This window comes from Chlorocebus sabaeus, chromosome 1 (genome assembly GCF_047675955.1).
Source record: "Chlorocebus sabaeus isolate Y175 chromosome 1, mChlSab1.0.hap1, whole genome shotgun sequence".
Classification (NCBI taxonomy): Eukaryota; Metazoa; Chordata; class Mammalia; order Primates; family Cercopithecidae; genus Chlorocebus; species Chlorocebus sabaeus.
The window spans coordinates 18,441,516-18,468,287 of record NC_132904.1 but is presented as its reverse complement, the minus strand read 5'-3'; the positions used below and the strand labels follow the sequence as shown (position 1 = coordinate 18,468,287).

General features: G+C 50.0%; 1 protein-coding gene across 2 annotated transcripts in view; it reads left to right on the top strand.

Annotated features, from left to right (window-relative positions):
* The window catches only part of ZNF408 (zinc finger protein 408), a 38,968-nt gene extending 12,451 nt beyond the window's left edge, over positions 1-26,517 (top strand). Inside the window, exons 1-14 of one of the 2 annotated variants that reach the window (XM_007999954.3) lie at positions 419-7,317; positions 7,699-7,883; positions 8,551-8,575; positions 8,819-8,869; positions 11,275-11,380; positions 11,477-11,613; positions 13,976-14,290; positions 14,613-14,741; positions 14,824-14,950; positions 16,418-16,585; positions 17,086-17,259; positions 17,815-17,996; positions 26,064-26,134; positions 26,278-26,517. In XM_007999954.3, the coding sequence (XP_007998145.1) occupies positions 7,239-7,317; positions 7,699-7,883; positions 8,551-8,575; positions 8,819-8,869; positions 11,275-11,380; positions 11,477-11,613; positions 13,976-14,290; positions 14,613-14,741; positions 14,824-14,950; positions 16,418-16,585; positions 17,086-17,259; positions 17,815-17,996; positions 26,064-26,134; positions 26,278-26,421 (1,893 nt within the window). In that variant the 5' untranslated portion in view covers positions 419-7,238 and the 3' untranslated portion in view covers positions 26,422-26,517. Of the gene's footprint in view, positions 1-418; positions 7,318-7,698; positions 7,884-8,550; positions 8,576-8,818; positions 8,870-11,274; positions 11,381-11,476; positions 11,614-13,975; positions 14,291-14,612; positions 14,742-14,823; positions 14,951-16,417; positions 16,586-17,085; positions 17,260-17,814; positions 17,997-26,063; positions 26,135-26,277 lie in introns of those variants that run through there. The other variant, XM_007999941.3, reaches the window with a different exon arrangement.
* The last annotated feature ends 255 nt before the right edge of the window (positions 26,518-26,772 follow it).

Here is a 26,772-nt window from a genome sequence, read left to right as displayed (position 1 = left end):
AGTGCAGTGGCCAGATCTCAGCTCACTGCAAGCTCCGCCTCCCGGGTTTATGCCATTCTCCTGCCTCAGCCTCCCGAGTAGCTGAGACTACAGGGTCCTGCCACCTCGCCTGGCTAGTTTTTTTGTATTTTTTAGTAGAGACGGGGTTTCACTGGGTTAGCCAGGATGGTCTCGATCTCCTGACCTCGTGATCCGCCCGTCTCGGCCTCCCAAAGTGCTGGGATTACAGGCTTGAGCCACCGCGCCCGGCCCATGCAGTGTCTTTAGCTGCTGAACCCAAAATCAGAAAGTGAGGGCCATCAAGGCTCTTCTGTCCTGATTTGCAACTTTAGTAGTGCAAGAAAGAAATCTTAGAATAAAATGTGGATACTGTTTGGCCGGGTGCAGTGACTCACATCGTAATCCCAGCACTTTGGGAGGCTGAGGCAGGTGGATCACAAGGTCAGGAGATCGAGACCATCCTGGCTAACATGTTGAAACCCCATCTCTACTAAAAATACAAAAAATTGGCCAGGTGCAGTGGCGAGCACCTGTAGTCCCAGCTACTCGGGAGGCTGAGGCAGGAGAATGGCGTGAACCCGGGAGAGGCGGAGCTTACAGTGAGCCAAGATCCCGCCACTGCACTCTAGCCTGGGCGACAGAGCCAAACTCTGTCTCAAAAAAAAAAAAAAGTGGGTACTGTTCAGAGACCTTTGGAGATTGCAAGGCATCACAGATCATAAAGAGCTCCATCTCTAGATGTGTTCAGGAGTGGGTTGGGGCTCTGACCTTGACTAGCTGCATCAACTTGGACAAGTCACTTCACTTCCGTGTGCCTCAGTTTCCTCATCCATAAAATGGGGATAAGTATAGTCCCTACCTCATAAGTCCTGCCTACCTGGCACATGGTGAGCAATTACTAAATTGTAGGCCTAGTCCCTGTAATCCCAGCACTTTTGGAGAACAAGGTAGGGGAATCACTAGAAGCCAGGAGTTCCAGACCAGCCTGGCCAACATAGTGAGACTGTGTTTCTATAAAAAAAAAAAAATTAGCCAGGCATGGTGGTGCATGCCTGTAGTCCCGGCTACTTGGGAATCTGAGTCAGGAGGATTGCTTGAGCCCAGGAGTTCAAGGTTGTAGTAAGCTATGATTGCATCACTGCTCTGCAGCCTGGCAACAGAGCATGACCCTGTCTCTAAAAATATAAAATTAGGCCAGGCGCAGTGGCTCACGCCTGTAATTCTAACACTTTGGGAGGCCAAGGCAGGCGGATCACTTTGAGCTCAGCAGTTTGAGACCAGCCCGGGCAATAAGGCGAAACCCTGTCTCTACTAAAATTACAAAAATTAGCCAGGAGAGGTGGTGCATGCTTGTAATCCCAGTTACTGGGGAAGCTGAGGCAGGAGAATTGCTTGAGCCCAGGAGGCGGAGGTTGCAGTGAGCCAAGATCATGCCATTGCTGTGGGAGACAGAGCGAGACTCCATCTCAATAAATAAATAAACAAATTTTAAAAACAGGCTTGGCATGGTGGCATGTGCCTGTAGTCCTGCTACTCAGGAGGCTGAGGTGGGAGGATTACTTGAGCCAGGAGTTCAAGGCTGCAGTAAGCTATGATCACACCACTGCACTCTAGCCTGCTGTATGTACTCCAGCCTGGGCAACAGAGTGACACCCTATCTCAAAGTAAAGTAAAATAAAAATTAAAAAACAAATTACTAAATTTTACTTAACAATATTGTCATCAGTCCTCCTAAAGCGAAATTAAGGGACTTAACATGTGTCCTTAGGTATAGTTGTTGGGGCAGGCCAGCATCACCCACACAGTAGTTCTGTACTGTAGGTGCGGGTTCTCTGGGTCAACTTTATGGCCCAGTGAGGCCGTACTCTACCAGAATGTCAGGGCATAAGGGTTATGAGAGGCGGAAGTGTTGGTCTGAAGCAGGAGTCTGAGTTTCCATCCTAGCTCTCCCACCAATTCTGTATGACCATCTCCCCTCCGTTTCCTCCATGACCACATAGAGACGTGGGGCAGTTGGATGAAATCAATGGTTCCCAATCTTGGCTCTATCATGGAACCGTTTGCTAACTTCTTTTTTTCTCTTATGGATCCCATATTTTAAAAGATTTTTACTTAATAGAAATTGACTTACACTTTTTTTTTTTTTTTTTTCAGTAGAGTCTCCTTTTGTCCTCCAAGCTGGAGTGCAGTGGCACGATTTCAGTTCACTGCAACCTCCACCTCCCGGGTTCAAGTGATTCTTCTGCCTCAGCCTCCCGAGTAGCTGGGATTATAGGTGCCCACCAGGCACGGCTAATTTTTTTGTATTTTTAGTAGAGACAGAATTTCACCATGTTGGCCAGGCTGATTTCAAACTTCTGAACTCAAGTGTTCTGCTCACCTCAGCCTCTCAAAGTGCTGGGATTACAGGCGTGAGTCACTGTGCCCGGCCGACTTACTCACATTTTCTAGTCAAAATAGAAAACTACTTAAGTCACTGTCTACAGAAGGGCAAAAAAAAAAAAAAAAAGAAAGAAATAAGAAATAAAAAATTGAAAACTGTTGATCAGATTCAGAAAAACATAAGAGTATTAGCTACCTAAAGAGAAAAAATTTCAGCCGAAAGGGAAAAAAAATTCATTTTTGTCTTAATAAGGCAAATTCACAATTTCTGAGGTTTTAACAAAATATTTGCAGAAAGACAAGGCCACCCTGTAGAATGTGCACACAACCCTAGGCTTGGAAATGGCTGGATTTAATAATATCTGGTCTTTCTCCATCCTGGCTAACACAGTGAAATCCCGTTTCTACTAAAAATACAAAAAAATTAGCTGGGCGTGGTGGCGGGCGCCTGTAGACCCAGCTACTTAGGAGGCTGAGGCAGGAGAATGGCATGAACCCAGGAGGCGGAGCTTCCAGTGAGCCGAGATCATGCCACTGCATTCCAGCCTGGGCGACAGAGCGAAACTCCGTCTCCAAATAATAATAATAATAAATAAATAATATCTGGTCTTTCTTTGAGCCCTGAAATTCTCTAACACTATGTCTTGGAACATAATTTTACTGTTTTCAGTGGTTATAGAGATTTGCTTTACAACTTAGCATTGGTCTTTACCCATGATTTTGTCTGATGCCAACTTGTTGGGCAGGAATGCATCCCCCGCCCCCTGCTTTGTTATGGCCTTGCTCCTAGAGGGAAAGAACCTCTGTTTTAAGGCCGGGTGGGTGGCTCACGCCTTTAATCCCAGCACTTTGATGGGCCAAGGCGGGCAGATCACCTGAAGTCAAGAGTTTGAGACCAGCCTGGCCAGCATGGTAAAACCCTGTCTCTACTAAAATTACAAAAATTAGCTGGGTGTGGTGGCGCACACCTGTAATCCCAGCTATTTGGGTGGCTGAAACAGGAGAACTGCTTGAACCTGGGAGGCGGAGATATATATATATACACACATACATATATATATGTCTGCTTTAAGTGTGCAGGCACATGCTTGTGCTGAAAGGCAGGAATGCCAAACTCGGCTGCATGGTACCAACTAGGACCTGCAGAGTTCCAAGGAGAATGAACAGTTGGTTCCTGAAGGCTGGGGGCTCGTATCAGACCCTGAAGACTAAGCATGTGCTGAGTCCATTGTGGTCCTGCACCCATGGTGGTACACTAAACACCTAACCTATATTTAAGTGTTTTTGTTTGTCAAAAAAATGTCTTTTTTTTTTTTGGAGTCAGAGTCTTGCTCTGTCACCCAGGCTGGAGTGCAGTGGCATGATCTCAGCTCACTGCATCCTCCGCCTCCTGGGTTCAAGCGATTCTCCTGTCTCAGCCTCCCAAATTGCTGAGATTATAGGCACACACCACCATGCCCAGCTAATTTTTGTATTTTTAGTAGAGATGAGGTGTCTCCATGTTGGCCAGGTCGGTCTTGAACTCTTGTCCTCAAGTGATCCACCTGCCTTGGCCTCCCGAAGTGGTGGGATTACAGGCATGAGCCACCGCGCCCGGCCTGCCTTGTCCCTTCTTAAAATGAGTTGTCCATTTGTAAGCTGCTCATTTCTTTGGGACATTGTCTCCATAAACTTTTCATAAAGCATCAGTGATTTCACCATTCTTCCACCCAAGCTTCACCATAAATTTGTTGTTTGTTCTTGCTTCAATTTTAGCAGAATTCCTTTAGCTCTGATAAGGGCTTGCTTCAAACTGATGTCTTATCCTTCTTAGTGCCTCAAACTACATCCTGTTCACTCATGTTATAGCAAGTTATTATGAGTTTGTTTTGGTGCACAAAATTTTTTTTAAATCTATGCAGTGTTTTTCATAATATGTATTTTCCATGAACTTGTTGAAGACCCCTTGTAGATGTCTATTCTTTAAACCACCCAGTTTCCTGTAATTTTTTTTTTTTTTTTTGAGATGAAGTCTTGCTCTTTCACCTAGGCTGGAGTGCACTGGCACACTTTTGGCTCACTGCAACCTCTGCCTCCCTGGTTCAAGCAATTGTTTTGTCCCAGTCTCCCAAGTAGCTGGGATTACAGGCTCGTGCCACCACGCCTAGCTAATTTATGTGTTTTTAGTAGAGACAGGTTTTCACCATGTTGGCTAGGCTGGTCCTGAACTCCTGACCTTGTGATCGGCCCGCCTTGGCCTCCCAAAGTATTGGAAGTAGAGACATGAGCCACTGCACCCGGCCTACAGTAATTTTATAGCAGCCCGGACTAAGATAGCCATTTCTGGGTATAAGAATGTCATGCTCAGCAGGCCTGCAACTGTGAGTAAAAGTCTGCAAAGAGGAGGGGCAGTGGCTCATGCTTGTAATCCCAGCACTTTGGGAGGCCGAGGCAGGTGGATTACCTGAGGTCAGCAGTTCGAGACCAGCCTGACCAACATGGTGAAACCCCATCTCTACTAAAAATACAAAATTAGCTGGGCGTGGGTGGTACATGCTTATAATCCCAGCTACTTGGAAGGCTGAGGCAGGAGAATCACTTGTACTCAGGAGGCAGAGGTTGCAGTGAGCCGAGATCGTGCCACTGCACTCCTTTCTGGGTGACAGAGATTCCATCTCAAAAAAAAAAAACAAAAAACAAAACAAAACAAAAAAACCAACAGGTAGGTCGCAGTGGCTCATACCTGTAATCCCAGCACTTTGGGAGTCTGAAGTGGGCAGATCACCTGAGGTTAGGAGTTCAAGACCAGCCTGGGCAACATGGTGAAACTCTGTCTCCACAAAAATACAAAAATTAGCCGGGCATGATGGCAGGTGCCTGTAGTCCCAGCTATTCGGGGGGCTGAGGCAGGAGAATCGCTTGAACCCAGGAGGTGGAGGTTGCAGTGAGCTGAGATCTTGCTATTGCACTCCAGCCTGGGCGACAGAGCGAGACTCCGTCTCTAAAAAAACAAAACAAAACAACAACAATAAAAACCCAAAATATATATTTGTATTTAATTTAATTTTATTTATTCTATTTTGTTTTATTTTAATTTATTTTTTTAGAAACAGGGTCTCATTGAGGCCAGGCATGGTGGCTCACGCCTGTAATCCCAGCACTTTGGGAGGCCAAGGTGTAGGTGGGCAGATCACCTGAGGTCGGGAGTTTGAGACCATCCTGATCAACGTGGTGAAACCCCATCTCTACTAAAAATACAAAAATTAGCCAGGTATGGTGGCACATGCCTGTAATCCCAGCTACTTGGGAGGCTGAGGTAGGAGAATCACTTGAACAAGGGAGATGGAAATTGCAGTGAGCCAAGATTGTTCCACTGCACTCCAGCCTGGGTGACAGAGCCAGACTCCATCTCAAAAAAAAAAAAAAAAAGAAAGTAAAAGAAACAGGGTCTTACTCTGTTACCCAGGCTAGAGTGCAGTGGTACAATCATAGCTCATTGCAGCCTGGAACTCCTGGGCTCAAGTGATCCTCCTGCCTCAGCCTCCTCAGTAGCTTAGACTTCAGGCATGCACCACCATTCCCAGCTAATTTTTAATTTTTTTTTGGTAGAGATGAGGGTCTTGCTATGTTGCCCAGGCTGGTCTCAAACTCCTGGCCACAAGTGATCCTGCCTTGTTGGCCTCCCAAAGTGCTGGGATTACAGGTGTGAGCCGCTGTGCCTGGCCTAAAAATATATATATGAAAATATATAAGAAATGGGCCTCCCAGGAATTAAGGTGTTTGTGGGAGTCTTGGTCCCCAGTTTTTCTGCCAAAACTCCCTGTTCCCACACATGACCTGGTCTAGACCCCAAACAGCTGGGCCCAAAGGACAGGTGAGGCGAGTCGAGAACTTGTGCCTCCCCATGTTCCTGCTCTTTGTCCCTCTGCCCTATTTAGACCCAGGACTAATATTTGCTTTGGGTACCACAAACAGGAAATGGGGGAGGGACAGGAGTAGGGCTGGGTGGAAGGCAGGGTAGGACCAGAAGCCTCGCTAGGCCTGGCCTGGGGCAGGCAGCCAGGGAGAAGGAGGGCCATGCAGTGGAGACCCAGGGATTTGGAGTAGCCCCTATTCCAGGACAGGTGCAGGTCCTGGGAGGTGACAGAAGATAGACCAAAGGCCCAAGAGTCCCTGGACCTGACTCCTCCTCCCAGGCAGCTGCCACACACAAACACACCTCCAGGCACCCCAGACAGGAAGGAGGAGAAATGGGCCCCTCCTCCAGTGGCTGAGAGGCTTGGGCAAATGTTGGCTGTTCCTATCCCTGGTGCATCCCAAGGCGAGCGGCAACTTCTATCAGGCCACACCTTTTATCTTTGTCTCTATTTTTGATATCTGTGTATTGTGATTACACAAACCCCCACATTGGCCTATATGTGCAGATCTGATTATTAAGAACTTACGATATTCCATGGGCTTTCCATTCCTAATCTCCTTTAATCCTCACAACAAAGTATTATTCCCATTGTACAGATGAGGAAACTGTTGCACGCAGAGATGAAAGGCAACCACCACTGTATGTTAGGATTGGAAGGAGCTCCAGGAAAATCTCGTAGCCCCACTGGCCAGAATGGGCTAAGTCTCAGAGAGGGAGGGTGGGAGATGGGGGTGACAGTGACCTTTTTTTGTGACTCCTCCTAGACCATCCATCCCTGGTCCCAGGAGGACCTGTCCTCCCAGATGGCGGGGGTGGACAGAAGGACTATCTACCCACCCGTCCCCATGGCCCTGACCCTCTGACCTCACCCTCTCCGCTGATTTCTTCATGTTAGTTCAACATTAACCCAGAGGGGTCAGGACAGACAATTCCTCAGTGACCCAGGAGCTGACACACTATGGCGCACGTCCGAGGCCTGCAGCTGCCTGGCTGCCTGGCCCTGGCTGCCCTGTGTAGCCTTGTGCACAGCCAGCATGGTAAGGGGGTGCTTGCAGGCTGGAACAGGCTGGAGGATTGGGTTGTGGGCCCATGGGCCGGGGTCTCCTGGCCGGACAGAGCACACAGAGCTGGCCCCTAGGTAGGTCTCAGCCCCAGGCAGCCAGCTTGGGGAAGAAGTCAGGAGCTCAGGACTGGAAAGAGAAGGGCTGCTTCTCTCTTCCAATATGGGGAGCAGGCTGGGGACAAGGGGCAGTGTAGGAGGGCACAGGGGGCCACATTTAGCAGCCTTCCAGGCACTTCCACCAGCCCAGACAGCCCCTCTCAGAAGCCAGCAGGGGAGGGCGGGCTTGCTTCCTGCCCCCGCAATGGCCAAGACCACCTGCTCCTGAGGCCGCTGTCCCATGACCCCCCCACTGCAGTGTTCCTGGCTCCTCCGCAAGTGTTCCTGGCTCCTCAGCAAGCGCTGTCGCTGCTCCAGCGGGTCCGGCGAGCCAACAGTGGCTTCGTGGAGGAGCTGCGCAAGGGCAACCTGGAGCGAGAGTGTGTGGAGGAGACGTGCAGCTACGAGGAGGCCTTCGAGGCTCTGGAGTCCTCCACGGCCACGGTGAGCCTGGGCTGCTCGGACGGCTCCAGGGCCTCAGAGCGGGCCCAACTCTAGACACTTCCACAGAGAAGCAAGAGAGGAACGCCACAGCCCCTTCGCCGCTCACAGCCTCATTTCAACTCTGAGCCCCTCCTCATGGGGCTGGCTAGAGGAGCGGCCTCAGCCTTTCCTGGGGGTCCCTGTGCCTGGACTCTGTCAAGGTTCTGGGGTCCTGTGTGGCTCCATGACATGGGGAGGCCTCCACAGTCTTCAGATATCCGCCTGCCTTGGGGGCTCTGTGTCCACATGGGCTCCTTAGCAGCAGCCTCCTGCACCACCCTTGAGGGGTGGGACTCTGGGGAGGCCACCACAAGCCCCGGACTCAAGACTCAGTGTTCCTGGAGCTCTGTCACCTTCCCTGTCTATAGGGCTCTGCCAGGGTCCCACAGCCCCCTCTCCTCCCATCTCCCCCAGTCTTGTTCAGTCTCGGTGTGTGTGTTGGAGAAACTCCCCTATCCTCAAATATTCTTCTCCTTTTGGAAACAAAAGTAGGAAACTCTGCCACAAACCTCCCCAGAGCCTGCCCCCTGCGTGACCAGGGTAAAGGAAAGTGTGAGGAGGAGACATAACGTTTACTAAACACAAAACAGGAGCTGCCGTAGCCTCACTCCCAGCCCTTGTTTTTCAGGATGCTTTCTGGGCCAAGTACACAGGTGAGCACCGGGAAGGATCTGCCCCAGGAAGGAAGGCCTGGGGACCCCAGTGAGAGAATTCTGCCTGGAGAATCTTCTGCTGCACCCAGCCATCCACCTGTCCACCCCTTCCCCACTCCTTCCTCCGTCCCTCCCATCTGTCCATCCATCTCTCTGTTTCTCACCAACATCCCATCCACCCTTGACTCCAGCCCATCCTGGCCGTACCCCAATCCCAAGGGTAAACACCTGGGTCTTTTCCAGCTTGTGAGACGGCGAGGACGTCTCGAGATACGCTTGCTGCATGTCTGGAAGGTGAGCAACTGACACGGGGTTGGGGGTCAGGACATGGAGGGGAGCCCGAGAGAAGAGCTCAGGGGTGGGTTTGGAGTGTGGCCAGTGGAGGCTGAGGCAGTCCCCAGTGTCCGACATTGCTCCCATTCCTGGGGTCAAGATGTGTCTTTGTGCCTGGCTCTGTGTCTGGCATGCAGTCAGATGATTCAAGTTGGAGGAACGAATGAATGAATGAATGGATTAATTATTTTTTATTTTTTTGAGACAGAGTCTTACTCTGTCGCCCAGGCTGGAGTGCAGTGGCACGATCTCAGCTCACTGCAGACTCCACCTTTCAGGTTCAAGCAATTCTCTGCCTCAGCCTCCCAAGTAGCTAGAAATACAGATGCCCGTCACCACGTCTGGCTAATTTTTGTATTTTTAGTAGAGACCGGGTTTCACCATGTTGGCCAGGCTGGTCTTGAACTCCTGACCTCGTGATCCACCTGCCTTGGCCTTCCAAAGTGCTGGGAGTATAGACGTGAGCCACTGCACCTGGCCATGAATTCATGTTTAAGGCTTCATTCTCCTTTGCCTGATCCGAGTCTCTGCCCCGACCTAGTCAGAGCTCTGATGACGTCACATTCCCCTTCTAGCTTTAGGTGTCATTGCACCAAACAGGAACCCAAACCCCCGGCTGCTCTGACACCAAGGACTTCCCTAAGCGCGCCAAGGTGTTTCTAGCACCTGGCCTTGCATATGTTGTCGATTTCCTCTGGAGCAACCATCACCACCTACTGAATACTTCCCTATCCTTCAAGGACTGCTTCAAATGTCGCCACTTTTGCTGAGACTTCAGGGAGCACCCTCCCTCCTGCACTGCGTTCTGAAGGCACCTTTAGCACGACAAAAGGCTCCGTGACTTGGAACTTTTTATTTGTTTATTTGTTTGTTTATTTGTAAGAGACAGGGGCTCCCTTTTTTGCCCAGGCTGGTCTTGAACTCCTGGGCTCAGGCAATTCTCCCATCTCAACCTCCCAAAGTAGTAGGATTACAAGTGTGAGCCACCGCGCCTGGCTGCCGTACTTTCTTTTTCTTTTTCTTTTTTTTTTTGAGATGGAGTCTTGCTCTGTTGCCCAGGCTGGAGTGCAGCAGTGCAATCTCAGCTCACTGCCACCTCCGCCTAGTGAATTCAAGCAATTCTCCTGCCTCCGCCTCCTGGGTAGCTGGGATTACAGGCACATACCACCATGTCCAGCTAATTTTTTGTATTTTTTAGTAGAGATGGGTTTTCACCATGTTGGTCAGGCTGGTCACAAACTCCTGACCTCAGGTGATCTACCAGCCTCGGCCTCCCAGAGTGCTGGGATTATAGGCGTGAGCCACCGCGCCCGGCCTCATTTGTTAAATTACATACTCAACAGATACTTTACAAAGTTCCTGATATGTGCCCCGCACTATATCAGGTGCTGGGGATTTTAAGAGAATCAAATACAGTCTCTGCCTTCAAGGAATTCACAATCTCAAAAGAGAACAAAAATACAAAATATTAAAGTGATTGCAGCTGGGTAGGCTCAAGCCTGTATTCCTAGCACTTTGAGAGGCTGAGGTGGGCGGATCACTTGAGGCCAGGGGTTTGAGATCATCCTGGCCAACATGGTGAAACCCCCCGCCTCTATTAAAAATACAAAAATTAGCTGGGGCGTGTTGGCACGTGCCTTTAATCATAGCTACCAGGGAGGCTGATGGGGGAGAATTGCTTGAATCTGGGAGGTAGAGGTTGTAGTGAGCTGAGATCGTGCTACTGCACTCCAGCCTGGGCAACAGAGCAGGACCCCATCTCAAAATAAATAAATAAAAACAAAAAATAAATAATTGAATAAAGTGATTGCAAGAAAAGTTCCATTCAAGGCACCAAGAGAACAGAGGAAAATGAGTGTCTGGTTTGCCAGAAGAACAAGAGATGACTTCCCAGGAGAGGCAGAGTTCTGCCTGGCCTGGTGGGATGCATGGATGAACAAGCGGGCATTCCAGGCAGAAGAAACAGCCCGTGGAAAGACCCAGAGGCACAAGGAGCCAAGCTAGCAGGGACAGGTAGACCAGGGCCAGATGAAAAGGCCTTGGTCACTTTTTCATCCTGCTGGCCAAGAGAAGCCACTGAATGGAAGCTCCATGAGGGCAGGGCTGTGGGCTGTGACTGTCCTATTGGTTGATGTGTGCTGAGCACACGACAGTGCCTGTCACATGGTGGGCACTCAGCAAATATCTGGCGGCCACTGTTGAGTGAATGGGAGAACTGCTGGATGCAGAGGAGGAGGGGCTGGGTGAACGCAGGTTAAGGATTGTGGACCTGCATGAGCTTGAGGGTGGGGGATAGACAGAACTTTGCTGGGAGAGAGGAAATAAGTCCCCACGCTCCAAGGCTGACTGGGGTGGGGTCTCCGCAGGTAACTGTGCTGAGGGTCTGGGTACGAACTACCGAGGGCATGTGAACATCACCCGGTCAGGCATTGAGTGCCAGCTATGGAGGAGTCGCTACCCACATAAGCCTGAGTGAGTGAGGGGCCGGCCTTTCCACCAGGGGCTGAGAACAGGGAGCAAGGATATCTCGTGCGCAACAGCCTCCTGTTGGGCAATTTCCTGTTCCAGAATCAACTCCACCACCCATCCCGGGGCCGACCTGCAGGAGAATTTCTGCCGCAACCCTGACGGCAGCACCACAGGACCCTGGTGCTACACTACAGACCCCACCGTGAGGAGGGAGGAATGCAGCATCCCTGTCTGTGGTGAGCTGGGGGCAGGGGGTGGCCCATGGTCAAGGCCTGGGGGCTTCATGGGGCCTGGCAGCCTGGGATGGGAACCAAGAATGCTGGCGGGTGCAGTGGCTCATGCCTGTAATCCCGGCACTTTGGGAGGCTGAAGCAAGTGGATCACCTGAGATCAGGGGTTTGAGATCAGCCTGGCCAACATGGCAAAACCCCATCTCTACTAAAAATACAAAAATTAGCCAGGCATTGTGGCGGGTGCCTGTAATCCCAGCTACTCAGGAGGCTGAGGCAGCAGAATCGCTTGAACCCGGGAGGCAGAGGTTGTAGTGAGCTGAGATCGTGCCATTGCACTTCAGCCTTGGTGACAAGAGCAAAACTCTGTTTCAAAAAAATAAAAATAAATAAAAAATAAAAGATGCTGGCCACCTTCAGAGCTGGCATCAGTCATTCAGATCATATCTGTGCCAGTTGCTCAGTGAAGTCAGGGAATCGGGATCTGAGTGGGGGGATCTGCCAGCCGCCTCCTCCTGTTTCCCACTCTTGACTTCCTTATGGTCCAGGCTGTGGCTCATTCCAAACATGCCTCCTTTCTGATCAAGGCACTCCTTCCTCCGGGAAGCCCTCCCTAGCCATTTCTGTCCACACGCCCTGTTCTGAGTATCACAGAGCAAGCCTTGTGCAGTTTGGCCCTGCAGGATTCTGTCATTATTTTCCCTGGTGTGTTAAGTAGCTATAGCTACCCTTCCCCAAGGCAGACCACAGTAAGCATTTCTTTTTCTCGTGAGGGTTGGCGGGCGTGGCGCCGCTGATCTCAGCTGCACTCGCTGATGATGTCTGTAGGGTCAACTGACAGTGTTGGCCTGGCCCTGGCTGGGTGGCTCTGATTCAAATAATGGGTCCAGCTGAGCCTGGTTCCTCGTTGAGTGTTGGGCCTAGATCTGCTCCACGTGCGTTCATGCTGGGGCTGAGGCTGAAAGACAGCAGTACCTGGGAAAACTCTTCTTATGCTGATGACAGACACAGAAAACAATGAACAGAAAAGCATCTTGTGTCCTGAAGGCCTAGGCTCAGAACAGGCACAGTCAGCCCTGCCCACATTCCATTGGCCAGAGCAAGTATATGTTCAAGGCTAGGGTCAAGAGGTGAACTACACGTCTGCCTGTAAAATCACAGAGCAAAGGATATGGATGCAGCCAGGGGTAAAGAATTTGTGCCAGTTATCAGTCCCACAAACATGGGTTGGTATTCTTTGTTCTCTAGGCATCCCTGTCGGGTCCATTGCTCATTCCTGGGGATGGTCTTTTTTTTTCTTTCTGAGACAGAGTCTCACTCCCTCGCCCAGGCTGCTGGAGTGCAGTGGCGTGATCTCAGTTCACTGCAACCTCCACCTCCCAGGTTCAAGCAATTCTCCTGCCTCAGCCTCCTGAGTAGCTAGGATTACAGGTGTGCGCCACCACGCCTGGCTAATTTTTTTGTATGTAGTAGAGATGGGGTTTCACCATGTTGGCCAGGCTGATCTCAAACTTCTGACCTCGTGATCCTCGCACTTTGGCCTCCCAAAGTGCTGGGATTACAGGGGTGAGCCACTGTGCCCAGCCTTTTTTTTTTTTGAGACGGAGTCTCACTCTGTTACCCAGGCTGGAGTACAGTGGCACAATCTTGGCTCACTGCAACCTCCACCTCCTGGGTTCAGGCGATTCTCCTGCCTCAGTCTCCCATATAGCTGGGACTGCAGGCATATGCCACCACACCTGGTTAATTTTTGTATTTTTAGTAGAGACGGGTTTCTCCACATTGGCCAGGCTGATCTCAAACTCCTGATCTCAGGTGATCTGCCCTGCTCAGCCTCCCAAAATTCTGGGATTACAGGTGTAAGCCACTGCGGCTGGCCCCTGGGATTGGTCTTGTAGCAAGTTTATCCTAACAAAAACAGCTACCATTTACCTCCCAGCCCCTATACACGTGCGCACACACTGATGATAAATAAGTTGCAGGCTTGCAGAAACTGACCTATCCAGGTGAACAGCTTAGTGATCCCAGCAAGCTTCCTGCTGTGCCGCCATAAAAACAGACTCCTCCAGCAGCCCCAGGCAGCAACTACCAGTTGATTACAGATAGCCCAGCAGGCCAAACCCGGTTATTATCTCTGGTTTATTATGTGCCAGACACTTACGCTGTATATTTTGTTTAATCCTCTCAACAAGCCTGCAAGAGTGGCATTAGTAACCCCTTTAAAGGCAGACAGACAGAAGCCCAGAGAGGTTAAGTAACCTGAGGTCACACAGGCAGAAAGCAGCAAGACTGGGGTTCACATCCCTGTCTGTTCCGGTCCATGTGTGGTCTCACTCACTCTGTTGCCTCCTTACCCCTCACCCACCAGGCCAGGATCAAGTCACTGTAGCGATGACTCCACGCTCCAGAGGCTCCAGTGTGACTCTGTCACCTCCATCGGAGGAGTGTGTCCCTGATCGGGGGCGGCAGTACCAGGGGCGCCTGGCAGTGACCACACATGGGCTCCCCTGCCTAGCCTGGGCCAGTGCGCAGGCCAAGGCCTTGAGCAAGCACCAGGACTTCGACTCGGCCGTGCAGCTGGTGGAGAACTTCTGCCGCAACCCAGACGGGGATGAGGAGGGCGTGTGGTGCTATGTGGCCGGGAAGCCTGGTGACTTTGAGTACTGTGACCTCAACTATTGTGGTGAGCTGCCTGGGTAGGGGCCTGAGATGCAGGGACAAATCCTGGTGGGAATAACAACAGTTGCTTCTGCTTACCGAACACTTACCGCATTGAGTGTGCTCATTACAGCCTTACAGTAACCAGGTAGGGGTAAGGTCCTGTGCCCATTTCACAGATAAGTACATTGAGGCCCCAGGAGGTTATTGCCTAGTAGCCCAACTGTGCATGCACTCTTAACCTCTGCACCAAACGGCCTCCAAGGCCCATAGGGGAATTGGGGGGATCTAGGCGATGTGTGAGGAATGGCCCAGCCAAGTCCCAGCCGGTGCCCGGGTCCCAACAGAGGAGGCTGTGGATGAGGAGACAGGAGATGGTCTGGGTGAGGACCCAGACAGGGCCATCGAAGGGCGTACCGCCACCAGTGAGTACCAGACTTTCTTCGATCCGAGGACCTTCGGCTTGGGAGAAGCAGGTGAGGTAGTGGGCATCTAGGGACACGGGGCTGTGGGGCTGGTGGCCAGCACTTGCCCCTCACCGCTTGGCTTGCTCTGCAGACTGTGGGCTGCGACCTCTGTTTGAGAAGAAGTCGCTGGAGGACAAAACTGAAGGAGAACTCCTGGAATCCTACATCGACGGGCGCATTGTGGAGGGCTGGGATGCAGAGATCGGCATGTCACCTTGGTGTGTCCCGGAGCCCTGTGCTACCATTCACTCCTGGGGGCAGGTGTGCTGCTGGCCCCCACCCTCCGGCCCTGCCCGCAGACCCGGGCTTTATAGATGACAACAACTGAGCATCCAGGATCCCACCAACTCCACACAGCAGCCACATGAGATGGGTTCTTTCCTTCCTTCCTTTTTTTTTTTTTTTTTTTTTTGTTAAGATGGAGTCTTGCTCTGTCACCTAGGCTGGAGTGCAGTGCCGCAATCTCGGCTCACTGTTGTGATCTTGGCTCACTGCAACTTCTGCCTTCCAGGTTCAAACGATTCTCTTGCCTCAGCCTCCTGAGTAGCTGAATTTACAGACATGCGCCACCACACCCAGCTAATTTTTGTTATTTTAAGTAGAAACAGGGTTTCACCATGTTGGCCAGGCTGGTCTTGAACTCCTGACCTCAAGTGATCCACCTGCCTCAGCCTCCCAAAGTGTTGGGATTACAGGCGTGAGCCACCGCACCCGGCCCATGGGTGCTTTACTTCTAAGCAGATGGTAAAGCTGAGGCTCACAGAGCTGGTGGCTCACCTCCGCACACTGCTAATGGGTTTGAATCCAGTTCTTCTGATTCCAGAGCTGGGCTACGCTGTGTGAACTCTGGACTGGAAGGACCTAGTAAGGGAGTACAAAAAGCAGGAGGCAGGTCAGGTGCAGTGGCTCACCCCTGTAATCCCAGCACTTTGGGAGGCCAAGAAGGGAAGATCACTTGAGGTCAGGAGTTCAAAGCCAGTCTGGGCAAAATGGTAAAACCCCGTGCCTACTAAAAATGCAAAAATTAGCCAGGTGTAGCAGCACATCCCTGTAGTCCCAGCTACTAAGGAGGCTGAGGCGGGAGGATCGCTTGAGCCCAGGAGGTTGAGGCTTCAGTAAGCTGTGACTGTACCATTGCACTCCAGCCTGGGTGACAAGAGTGAAACTCTGTCTCAAAAAAAAAAAAGAAAAAAAAAAGTGTGGGCCGGGCGCGGTGGCTCAAGCCTGTAATCCCAGCACTTTGGGAGGCCGAGACGGGCGGATCACGAGGTCAGGAGATCGAGACCATCCTGGCTAACACGGTGAAACCCCGTCTCTACTAAAAATACAAAAAACTAGCCGGGCGAGGTGGCGGGCGCCTGTAGTCCCAGCTACTCCGGAGGCTGAGGCAGGAGAATGGCGTAAACCCGGGAGGCGGAGCTTGCAGTGAGCTGAGATCCGGCCACTGCAGTCCAGCCCGGGCTACAGAGCAAGACTCCGTCTCAAAAAAAAAAAAGTGTGAGGCAGCCCCTCAGCATCACATGGAGGCTCCAGGCCCCAAGGGCGGCCAGCCCAAGCTTGGATCTGGGCCCCGGAGGCAGCTCTGCCCCGCTGGGTTCTTAGACCTGGGACTTGTTACTTCTAGGGCTGGTGTACAGGCAGCCCCCTCACCCTCAGCTCCTAATGCTTCCTGCTCCCCCTCCTAGGCAGGTGATGCTTTTCCGGAAGAGTCCCCAGGAGCTGCTGTGTGGGGCCAGCCTCATCAGTGACCGCTGGGTCCTCACCGCCGCCCACTGCCTCCTGTACCCGCCCTGGGACAAGAACTTCACTGAGAATGACCTTCTGGTGCGCATTGGCAAGCACTCCCGCACCAGGTACAGAACTGGTGGCCTGTGGGTGTCTGGCAGGGGTCTGAGTCCTCCAGAGCGATCATGAGGGGCCCTGGTGGCTCCGGGACAATGGGATGTTCTGTATACCCCCCAGAATATGACATCCCGGCAGTCTCTGCTGGAAAGTCCATTTGGTCATGTCCTGACTGAGGCTTGGAGCTAGAGGGGAGAAATCTGTCTGTCTCCTGGGCCCTCCAACACCAGGATATGGCCCATGTGGGAGTCTCCAAAAATAGAGTCTGTCTGGACCAGGGTGTGCAGCCTGTGCCATTGTCCCTGTCCTTCTGACTGTCTGACTTCAAAGCCCTGCACGGCTTTAGGCCCAGGAAGAAATGGCCAGGGGGCTGCCACGGCAGGAGCCAGCCCTATCCCCTCCCTGGTGGCCTGCAGGACACCCTGTCTCCCAGACCCCAAGGGCAGGCAGTTTCCTGCCCCTTGCTGGGTGAACCTGCAGCTTCTCCATTTCTCTCTTGGGGTCTCTGCAGGTATGAGCGAAACATCGAAAAGATATCCATGCTGGAAAAGATCTACATCCACCCCAGGTACAACTGGCGGGAGAACCTGGACCGGGACATTGCCCTGATGAAGCTGAAGAAGCCCATTACCTTCAGCGACTACATCTACCCTGTGTGCCTGCCCGACAGGGAGACGGCAGCCAGGTGGGCAACCAGACGCTTATTAGCTGAGGGGCAGAAGCCGAGTTCTGGGCCTGGCTCTGATACCAGGCAGCCTTGCAGGAGCCCCTTTCCCTTTTCCAGGCCTCAGTTTCTTGGAGTGAACCCAAAAGTTCTTTTCAGCACTGGCGTTTTATTTTTTATTTATGTTAAATAAACATAATAAATAATTTATTGACGGAGTTCCACTCTTGTCTCCCAGGCTGGAGTGTAGTCGTGTGATCTGGGCTCACTGCAACCCCTCCTCCCAGGTTCAAGCGACTCTCCTGCCTCAGCCTCCTGAGTAGCTGGGATTACAGGCTAATTTTTGTATTTTTAGTAGAGACTGGTGGGTTTCACCATGTCAGCCAGGCTGGTCTCAAACCCCTGACCTCAAGTGATCCGCCCGCCTCGGCCTCCCAAAGTGCCAAGACCAGAGGCGTGAGCCTCTGTGCCCTGCCAGCACGGACGTTTTAGATTCTGGTCTCTAAGAAATGGCGTTGGGGCCAGGCGGCTCCTGCGAGGGTTGGCTCTCACCAGGCCCTTCTTCCTTCCCCAAAGCTTGTTCCAGGCTGGATACAAGGGGCGGGTGGCAGGCTGGGGCAACCTGAAGGAGACGTGGACGGCCAACGTTGGTAAGGTGCAGCCCAGCGTCCTGCAGGTGGTGAACCTGCCCATCGTGGAGCGGTCGGTCTGCAAGGACTCTACTCGGATCCGCATCACTGACAACATGTTCTGTGCTGGCAAGTCTGGGGTGGGCTGAGGAAACAGTGGGGCCGGGGTTGGGAGGACTGAGTTGTGCCTGGGTTCAAGGCATGTGACTTTGGGCAAGTTGCCTAACCTCTTGGTGGCTCAGTTTCTTCCTCTGTAAAATGGAGGTAAAAGTCTCTATCCCATAAGGTTATGGGAGGGTTAAATGAAGTAGCATACATTAATATATTTGGCATAGTATCAGTCACCAGTGAAGTGTTCAATATATGTGAGCTCAGATAGCAGCAAGAGAGGCTGCGGGTGGGGAAACGCCATTCATTCAACCGCTCAGCAGATATTTATTGAGCGCTTATTACCTTCCAGGCAGTGTTCTAGGGTATACAGCAGGGACCCAGACCGACAATGTCTGTGCTGAGGGCTTCCTTCCTGGGAGGAGGGCACGTCCGTAAACAGATCTAAAAGAGCAATGCCTGACCGGTGCTGTGAAGAAAAATGAAGCACAGGGAGAGAGAAGGGCTGATGAGGTGGGCTTCTAAATAGGGTGGCCAGACAAGGCGGGCAGATCACTTGAGGTCAGGAGTTCGAAACCAGCCTGGCCAACATGGTGAAACCCTGTCTCTACTAAAAATACAAAAATTTGCCGGGCATGGTGACGCATGCCTGTAATCCCAGCTACTCAGGAGACTGAGGCAAGAGAATTGCTTGAGCCCAGGAGGCAGAGGTTGCAGTGAGCTGAATTCGGGCAGTGAGCTGCACTCCAGCCTGGGCAACAGAGTGAGACTCCATCGATCGATCAATCAATCAATCAATCAGTCAGGTAGCCAGAGAAGGTTGGAGAAGGCCTCCCTGAGAAGGTGATGTCTGGGCAGGGACTGGAGGAGGGGAAGGAAGGAGTGAGCAGGCATGTCTAGGGGAGGAGCACCGCAGGCTGGGGGCATGGCAGGCGCAAAGGCCCTGAGGTGGGAGCACACTTGTCTTGTCTGGGGAGCAGTAGGGAGGCCTGGGGTGCTGAGGAGGGGCAGCAGTGGGTGAGAGAGAGAAGGGGCCAGGCAGAGGAGAGCCACTTCCTTTAGGGCCTGGAAGGACTTTATTGAGTGAGATGGGAAGTTATCGAGGGGCTTGAGGCAGGTTAAGAAATGACCTGACTGACTTGAAAAGTAAAAAATAAAAATTTAGTGTAATTTCAGACTCACAGAAAAGTTGCAAAAATAATACAAAGATTTCCTGTATACTGTCATCCAGATTGTCCTCCATTCTGTGGATGTGTGGGAGCATATATATATATATATATATATATATATATATATATATATGCATAGTTTGAGAGCAAATCGTGAATATGGTTTCTTTTCACCCATAAATACTTAAGTATTTCCAAAAAAAAAAAAAAAAAAAACCCAACCCAAGGATGTTCTCTTATATAACCACAGTACAAATTTTTTTTTTTTTTTTTTTTTTTTTTTTTGAGACGGAGTCTTGCTCTGTTGCCCGGGCTGGAGTGCAGTGACCGGATCTCGGCTCACTGCAAGCTCCGCCTCCCGGGTTCACGCCATTCCCCTGCCTCAGCCTCCCGAGTAGCTGGGACTACAGGCGCCCGCCACCTCGCCCGGCTAGTTTTTTGTATTTTTTAGTAGAGACGGGGTTTCACCGTGTTAGCCAGGATGGTCTCGATCTCCTGACCTCGTGATCCGCCCGTCTCGGCCTCCCAAAGTGCTGGGATTACAGGCTTGAGCCACCGCGCCCGGCCCCACAGTACAAATATTAAAACCCAGAAATTTTTTTTTACACAGCCTTGCTGTCACCCAGGCTTGAGTGCAGTGGCACAATCTCGGCTCACTGCAACATCCTCCTCCCAGATTCAAGCGATTCTCCCACCTCGGCCTCCCTAATAGCTGGAATCACAGGCATGTACCACCACGCCCAGCTAATTTTTGTATTTGTAGTAGAGACAAGGTTTCACCATGTTGGCCAGGCTGGTCTTGAACTCCTGACCTCAGGTGATCCGCCCACCTCAGCCTCCCAAGGTTCTGGGATTACGGGCATGAGCCACTGTGCCAGGCCATACTTTGTTACTACTGTTATTTCTTTTGATGCTCAGATGATCCCAAGTTTGGCCAGTGGGAGTCCCTTCAAGCTGGCTTCTGTGACTTGGGGAGATGTTCTGTCATTCTTTGAGTACTTTCTTACTTTCTGGCATAGCAAGATGTTTCAGGGTAATCCTACTTTCCTGACTGTAGTGTTGGAAGCAGCCATTTCTCCAGGGAACCCTTCTAGTGGAGACTGGAATTTAGAACTGAGATCTGGGTGCTGGCGTGTGCACATTGCTAGGGGGATGTCATTACTTCTAGGCTCTCTTAGTGGACAGGACCAGAAAAAAATTATACGATGCATATACCAATATCTCTATCATCTATATAAAAAACCGTGAGTTCCTACTGAAACCTCCAATTCCATTCTAACACCACAGGATTAATTTTAGCTTTTTTCCATATTTGTAACTTTCTCTGTTGACAGTAAGAAACCTGACCCCCATTATCTGTAATGCATTTGCCTATTTGAGCAATAGTAGATTACAGTTTCAAAATCCTCCATCCGTAACTCTATTAAAACCAATCCTATGGCTGGGCTTGGCCCACTGCAACCTCTGCCTCCTGAACTCAAGCCAACCTCTCACTTTAGCCTCCTGAGTAGCTGGGGCTACAGGCACACACCACCATGCCCAGCTAATTTTTGTATTTTTTGTAGAGACTGGGTCTTACTGTGTTGCCCAGACTGGTCTTGAACTCTGAGCTCAAGTGATCCAACCAAGTCGGCCTCCCAAAGTGCTGGGATTACAGATGTGAGCCACCATGCCTGGCCTCTCCTAGGAAATTTTTAGAAGTAGTATTGTTAGGTCAAAAGGCAAACATGTATGTCATTTTTTAGAGATTTTAAAATTTCTTTCCATAAGGGTTGTACCAGTTTGCATTTCCATCACAGTGTATGAGAATGCCTGTTTCCCTACAACCTTGCCAAAAGAATGTCACAGTTTTAAATTTTTATCAATCTGAGAGGTGAGAAATAGTGCATCAAAATTGTTTTAATGGATAGCTTTCCAAATGAAAATGAGGTTGAACATCTTTTCGTATGATTAAGGAACTTTTTTTTTTTTTGAGATGCCCTCTGTCACCTAGGCTGGAGTACAGTGGCACAATTTTGGCTCACTGCAAGCTTCACCTCCCGGGTTCAAGCGATTCTCCTGCCTCAGCCTCCCAAGCAGCTGGGACTATAGGCGCAAGTCACTGTGCCGAGATAATTTTTGTATTTTTAGTAGAGACAGGGTTTCACCATTTTGGCCAGGCTCGTCTCAAACTCCTTACCTCATGATCCTCCCGCCTCGGCCTCCCAAAGTGCTGGGATTACAGGCATGAGCCACCACGCCTGGCCTAAGGACTATTTTTATATAATTATTTTTTTGAGACAGAGTCTTGCTTTGTCACCCAGGCTGGAGTGCAATGGTGCAATCTTGGCTCACTGCAACCTCCACTTCCCTGGTTCAAGTAATTCTCCTGCCTCAGCCTCCTGAGTAGCTGGGACCACAGGTGCGTGCCTGGCTAGCATTTGTGTTATATAATTTTTTTGTGAATTGTCTCTTCATGGTTTTTTGCCCATTTTTTGGTCCCTTATCAATTTTTGTGAGTTCTTCACATTTATACTAGGCCTTTATTTGTGATATACATTGCAAATGTTTTCTCCTAGTTTGTCAGTTTTTTTTTTTTTTTTTTTTTTTGAGACGGAGTCTCGCTCTGTTGCCCAGGTTGGAGTGCAGTGGCCGGATCTCAGCTCACTGCAAGCTCCGCCTCCCGGGTTCATGCCATTCTCCTGCCTCAGCCTCCCGAGTAGCTGGGACTACAGGCACCTGCCACCACGCCCGGCTAGTTTTTTGTATTTTTTTAGTAGAGACGGGGTTTCACCATGTTAGCCAGGATGGTCTCGATCTCCTGACCTCATGATCCGCCCGTCTTGGCCTCCCAAAGTGCTGGGATTACAGGCTTAAGCCACTGTGCCCGGCTATTTGTCAGTTTTTTTAACCTCATGTATAATTTTTTTGGCCATGCAGTTTAAAAAATTACTAGATAGTCAAATTTATCATTTATTTTATTAAATCTGGATTTTGAATCAGAGTTAGATAAACTTTTCCTGGCCAGGTGTGGTGGCTTACACCTGTAATCCCAGCACTCTGGGAGGCAGAGGCGGGGGATCACCTGATGTCAGGAGTTCAAGACCATCCTGGCCAACATGGTGAAACCCCTGTCTCCACTAAAATACAAAAAATTAGCCGGGTGTGGTGGTACACACCTGTAGTCCCAGCTACTCAGGAGGCTGAGGCAGGGGAATCGCTTGAACCCAGGAAGCAGAGGTTGCAGTGAGCCGAGATGGCGCCACTGCACTCCAGCCTGGCGACAGAGTGAGACTCCATCTCAAAAAAGGAAAAAGAAAATATTTTTAAAATTAGCTGGGCATGGTGGCATGTGCCTTGTAGTCTCAGCTACTTGAGAGGCTGAGTTAGGAAGATTGCTTGAGACTAGGAGTTCAATACTGCAGTGAGATGACTGCTCCATTGCACTCCAGCCTGGGCAACAGAGTGAGACCCTGTTTCTATTAAAAAAAAAATCAGCCAGGTGCGGTGGCTCACACCTGCAATCCTAGCACTTTGGGAGGCCGAGGCGGGCGGACCACCTGAAGTCGGGAGTTCAAGACCAGCCTGCCCAACATGGAAAAACCCCATCTCTGCTAAAAATACAAAATTAGCCAGACGTGAAAGCGCATGCCTATAATCCCAGCTACACAGGAGGCTGAGGCAGGAGAATTGCTTGAACCCGGGAGGCGGAGGTTGCAGTGAGCTGAGATCCCGCCATTGCACTCCAGCCTGGGCAACAAAAGCAAAAACTTTGTCTGGCCGGGCGCGGTGGTTCACGCCTGTAATCCCAGCACTTTGGGAGGCCGAGGTGGGCGGATCACAAGGTCAGGAGTTTGAGACAATCCTGGCCGACATGGTGAAACCGTGTCTCTATTAAAATACAAAAAATTAGCCAGGCATGGTGGTGGGCGCCTGTAGTCTCAGCTACTTGGGAGGCTGAGGCAGAGGAATCACTTGAACCTGGGAAGTGGAGATTGCAGTGAGCCGAGATGGCGCCACTGCACTCCAGCCTGGCGACAGAGTGAGACTCCATCTCAAAAAAAAAAAAAAAAAAAAAGTCTATGAACTAGTGATTTGAGATTTCACCTTTATCACATTCTAGATTGTATTTTATTTTCATTTATTTATTTGAAATAGAGACAAGTCTCCCTATGCTGCCCAGGCTGATCTCGAACTCCTGGCTGGGCTTGAGCAGTTCTCCCACCTTGGCCTCCCAAACTGCTGGGATTATAGACATGAGCCATCATACCTGACCTAGGTTTTAGTTTTTAGTTTTATTTTTTCCTGCACCCAGCTAATTTTATTTGATTTGTAGAGACAGGGTCTTGCTATGTTACTCAGGCTGGTCTCGAACTCCTGGGCTCAAGTGATCCTCCTGCCTTGGCCTCCCAAAGTGCTGGGATTACCAGCATGAGCCACGGTGCCCAGCCCCACATTCTAGATTTCTATGGATAGAGTATGCTTAGGGATGAGTAAGTTTCTGGACGTTTGACTTGGCTCTCCTGGTCTGTTGTCTGTCTGTGCACAGCATCACATTGTTTTAATGATAGAGGCTTTAGCATACATAGCTGGGAAGGCTAATGTTCTTTTTTAGTTTTTCTTTCCAGTGTTTTCTTAGCAATTCTTGCATGTTTGTTTTTCCATATGAACGTTAGTATCAATATGTCTAGGTCTATAAAAAAGCTTGGTGGTATTTTTGTTGGGATTATGATATTTTAATAAACTAACTGGGAGAATGGACATATTTTTTTATACTGAGTCATTTTATCCAAGGATAAGAAATGTCTTCATATTTGTTCAAGTCTATTATTGTATCTTTCTTGACTGCTGCAATGTGTTCTCTTATACTTTTTTCCCTTGGTATCTTATTTTATGTATTTGTAATATCTTATTTTTCTTGAGTAAATTAGCTAATGGCTTGCTGATTTTCTCAAAACAAATACCTAGGGATTTGATTTATGAAATTATTAGGCCTATTATTTTTCTTTTTTTTGTTTTGAGACATAGTCTCACTCTGTTACCCAGGCTGGAGTGCAGTGGTGCGATCTCAGCTCACCACAACCTCCACCTCCTGGGTTCAAGTGATTCTCCTGCCTCAGCCTCCCTAGTAGCTGGGATTACAGGTGCATGCCACCATGCCTGGCTAATTTTTTTATATTTTTAGTAGAGATGGGGTTTCACCATGTTAGCCAGGCTGGTCTCGAACTCCTGACCTCGTGATCTGCCTGCCTCAGCTTCCCAAAGTGCTGGGATTACAGGAGTGAGCCACTGCACCTGGCCTTTTTTTTTTTTTTTTTTTTTTTTTTTTTTTTTTTTTTTTTTTTTTTTTGAGACAGAGTCTTGCTCTGTTACCCAGGCTGGAGTGCAGTGGCGCGATCTTGGCTCACTGCAAGCTCTCCTGCCTCAGCCTTCCGAGTAGCTGGGACTACAAGTGCACACTGCCACGCCTGGCTAATTTTTTGTATTTTTAGTAGAGACAGGGTTTCACTGTGTTCGCCAGGATGGTCTCGATCTCCTGACCTTGTGATCCACCCACCTCAGCCTCCCAAAGTGCTGGGATTACAGGTGTGAGCTCCCACGCCTGGCCAGGCCTATTATTTTTCTATTGTGGTTCATTAATTTCTGCTTTTATCTCTTAAAAAGTTTTCTTATGTTTCTGTCTGGTTTACTTTGCTGTTCTCTTGCTAGCCTTTTTTTTTTTTTTTTTTTTTTTTTTTCTTTTTCAGATAGGGTCTTGTTCTATTGCCCAGGCTGGAGTACAGTGGCACAGTCATAGCTCATTGCAGCCTTGAACTCCTGGGCTCAAGCAATTCTCTTCTTGCTTCAGCCTCCCACGTATAGCTAGGACCATAGGTACATGCCACCATGTCCAGCTAATTATTTTATTTTATTTTTCAAGATGGAGTCTTGTTCTGTCACTCAGGCTGTACTGCAGTGGTGCAATCTTGACTCACTGCAACCTCCACCTCAACCTCCCGGGTTCAAGCAATTCTCCTACCTCAGTCTCCTGAGTAGCTGGGATTACAGGTGCACACCACTATGCCTGGCTAATTTTTGTATTTTTAGTAGAGGCAGGGTTTCACCATGTTGGCCAGGCTGGTCTTAAACTCCTGACCTCATGATCTGCCTGCCTTGGCCTCCCAAAGTGCTGAGATTATAGGTATGAGCCACAGCACCTGGTGAAGGTGTGGTTTTTCTGTGTAGGTTTTATTGTTGTTAGTGTTGTTCTGTATTGTTTGTAGAGGTTACTTGGGGAGATTTGGGTAAAGGCAACTACCATTATTATCCTCATCAGACTTGTAGGTCTAACTTTTTAATTTTTTAATTTTTAAATTTTTCTTGGTCTTTCATTATTAATTTTTTTGAGACAGGGTCTCACTCTGTCGCCCAGGCTGGAGTGTAGTGACACGATCATGGCTCACTGCAGCCTTAACCTCCCAGGCGCAAGGGATCCTCCTCTCTCAGCCTCCCAAGTAGCTGGGACTACAGGCATGTGCCACCATACCCAGCTAATTTTTTGTAGAGACAGGGTTTTGCCATATTGCCCAGGTTGGTCTTGAACTCCTGAGCTCAAATGATCTACCCAGCTTGGGCATGAGCCACCTACCCTGGCCTGGTCCAACTTTTTAAAAGCATTATTCTGCCTCTTGGGGGGAGAATACATTGTAGGTGGGCAAAGAATGAAGGAAACTAGTGGTTCAGGAGCTGGAGCTAGAAATGGTAAGAAGGCGTTGGACTTGGGATCTATGTTGAAGGTAGAGCCGACAAGATTTGCTAGGATTGGATGTATAGGGCGAGGAAATGAGGAGAGCAAGAATGATTGGAGGGGTAAGTGGACTGTCACCAGCTGTGTCTCCTGAAGGGGCGTGGCTGGGCTACGAGCTATGCTCCTGAGCACGGATGGCTGTTTTCTCTCAAGGTTACAAGCCTGGTGAAGGGAAACGAGGGGATGCCTGTGAAGGCGACAGCGGGGGACCCTTTGTCATGAAGGTAAGCTTCTCTAAAGCCCAGGGCCTGGTGAACTCATCTGGGGATGGGGAGAAACTCTTGTATCTAGAAACAGTTGCCTGGCAGGGGAATACTGATGTGGCCTTGAACTTGACTCTATTGGAAACCTCATCTTTCTTCTTCAGAACCCCTTAAACAAACGCTGGTATCAAATGGGCATCGTCTCATGGGGTGAAGGCTGTGACCGGGATGGGAAATATGGCTTCTACACACACGTGTTCCGCCTGAAGAAGTGGATACAGAAGGTCATTGATCAGTTTGGAGATTAGGGGGCCACTCATATTCTGGGCTCCTGGAACCAATCCAGTGAAAGAATTATTTTGCTGTTTCTAAAACTATGGTTCCCAATAAAAGTGACTCTCAACGAGCTTCAGTGCTCCCAGTGCTATTCATGGGCAGCTCTCTGGGCTCAGGAAGAGCCAGTGATACTGCTGGATAAAGAAGACTTGAGAATCCACCACCTGGTGCACACCAGTAGTCCCAGCACTCGGGAGGCTGAAGTGGGAGGACTGCTTGAGCCCAGCACTCCAGCCTGGGTGACAGAGTGAGATCCTGTCCCAAAAGAATCCACCATCTTCAGAGCAGGGCCAGGTGAGAGGAAAGATGGCAGGTTGAAATTA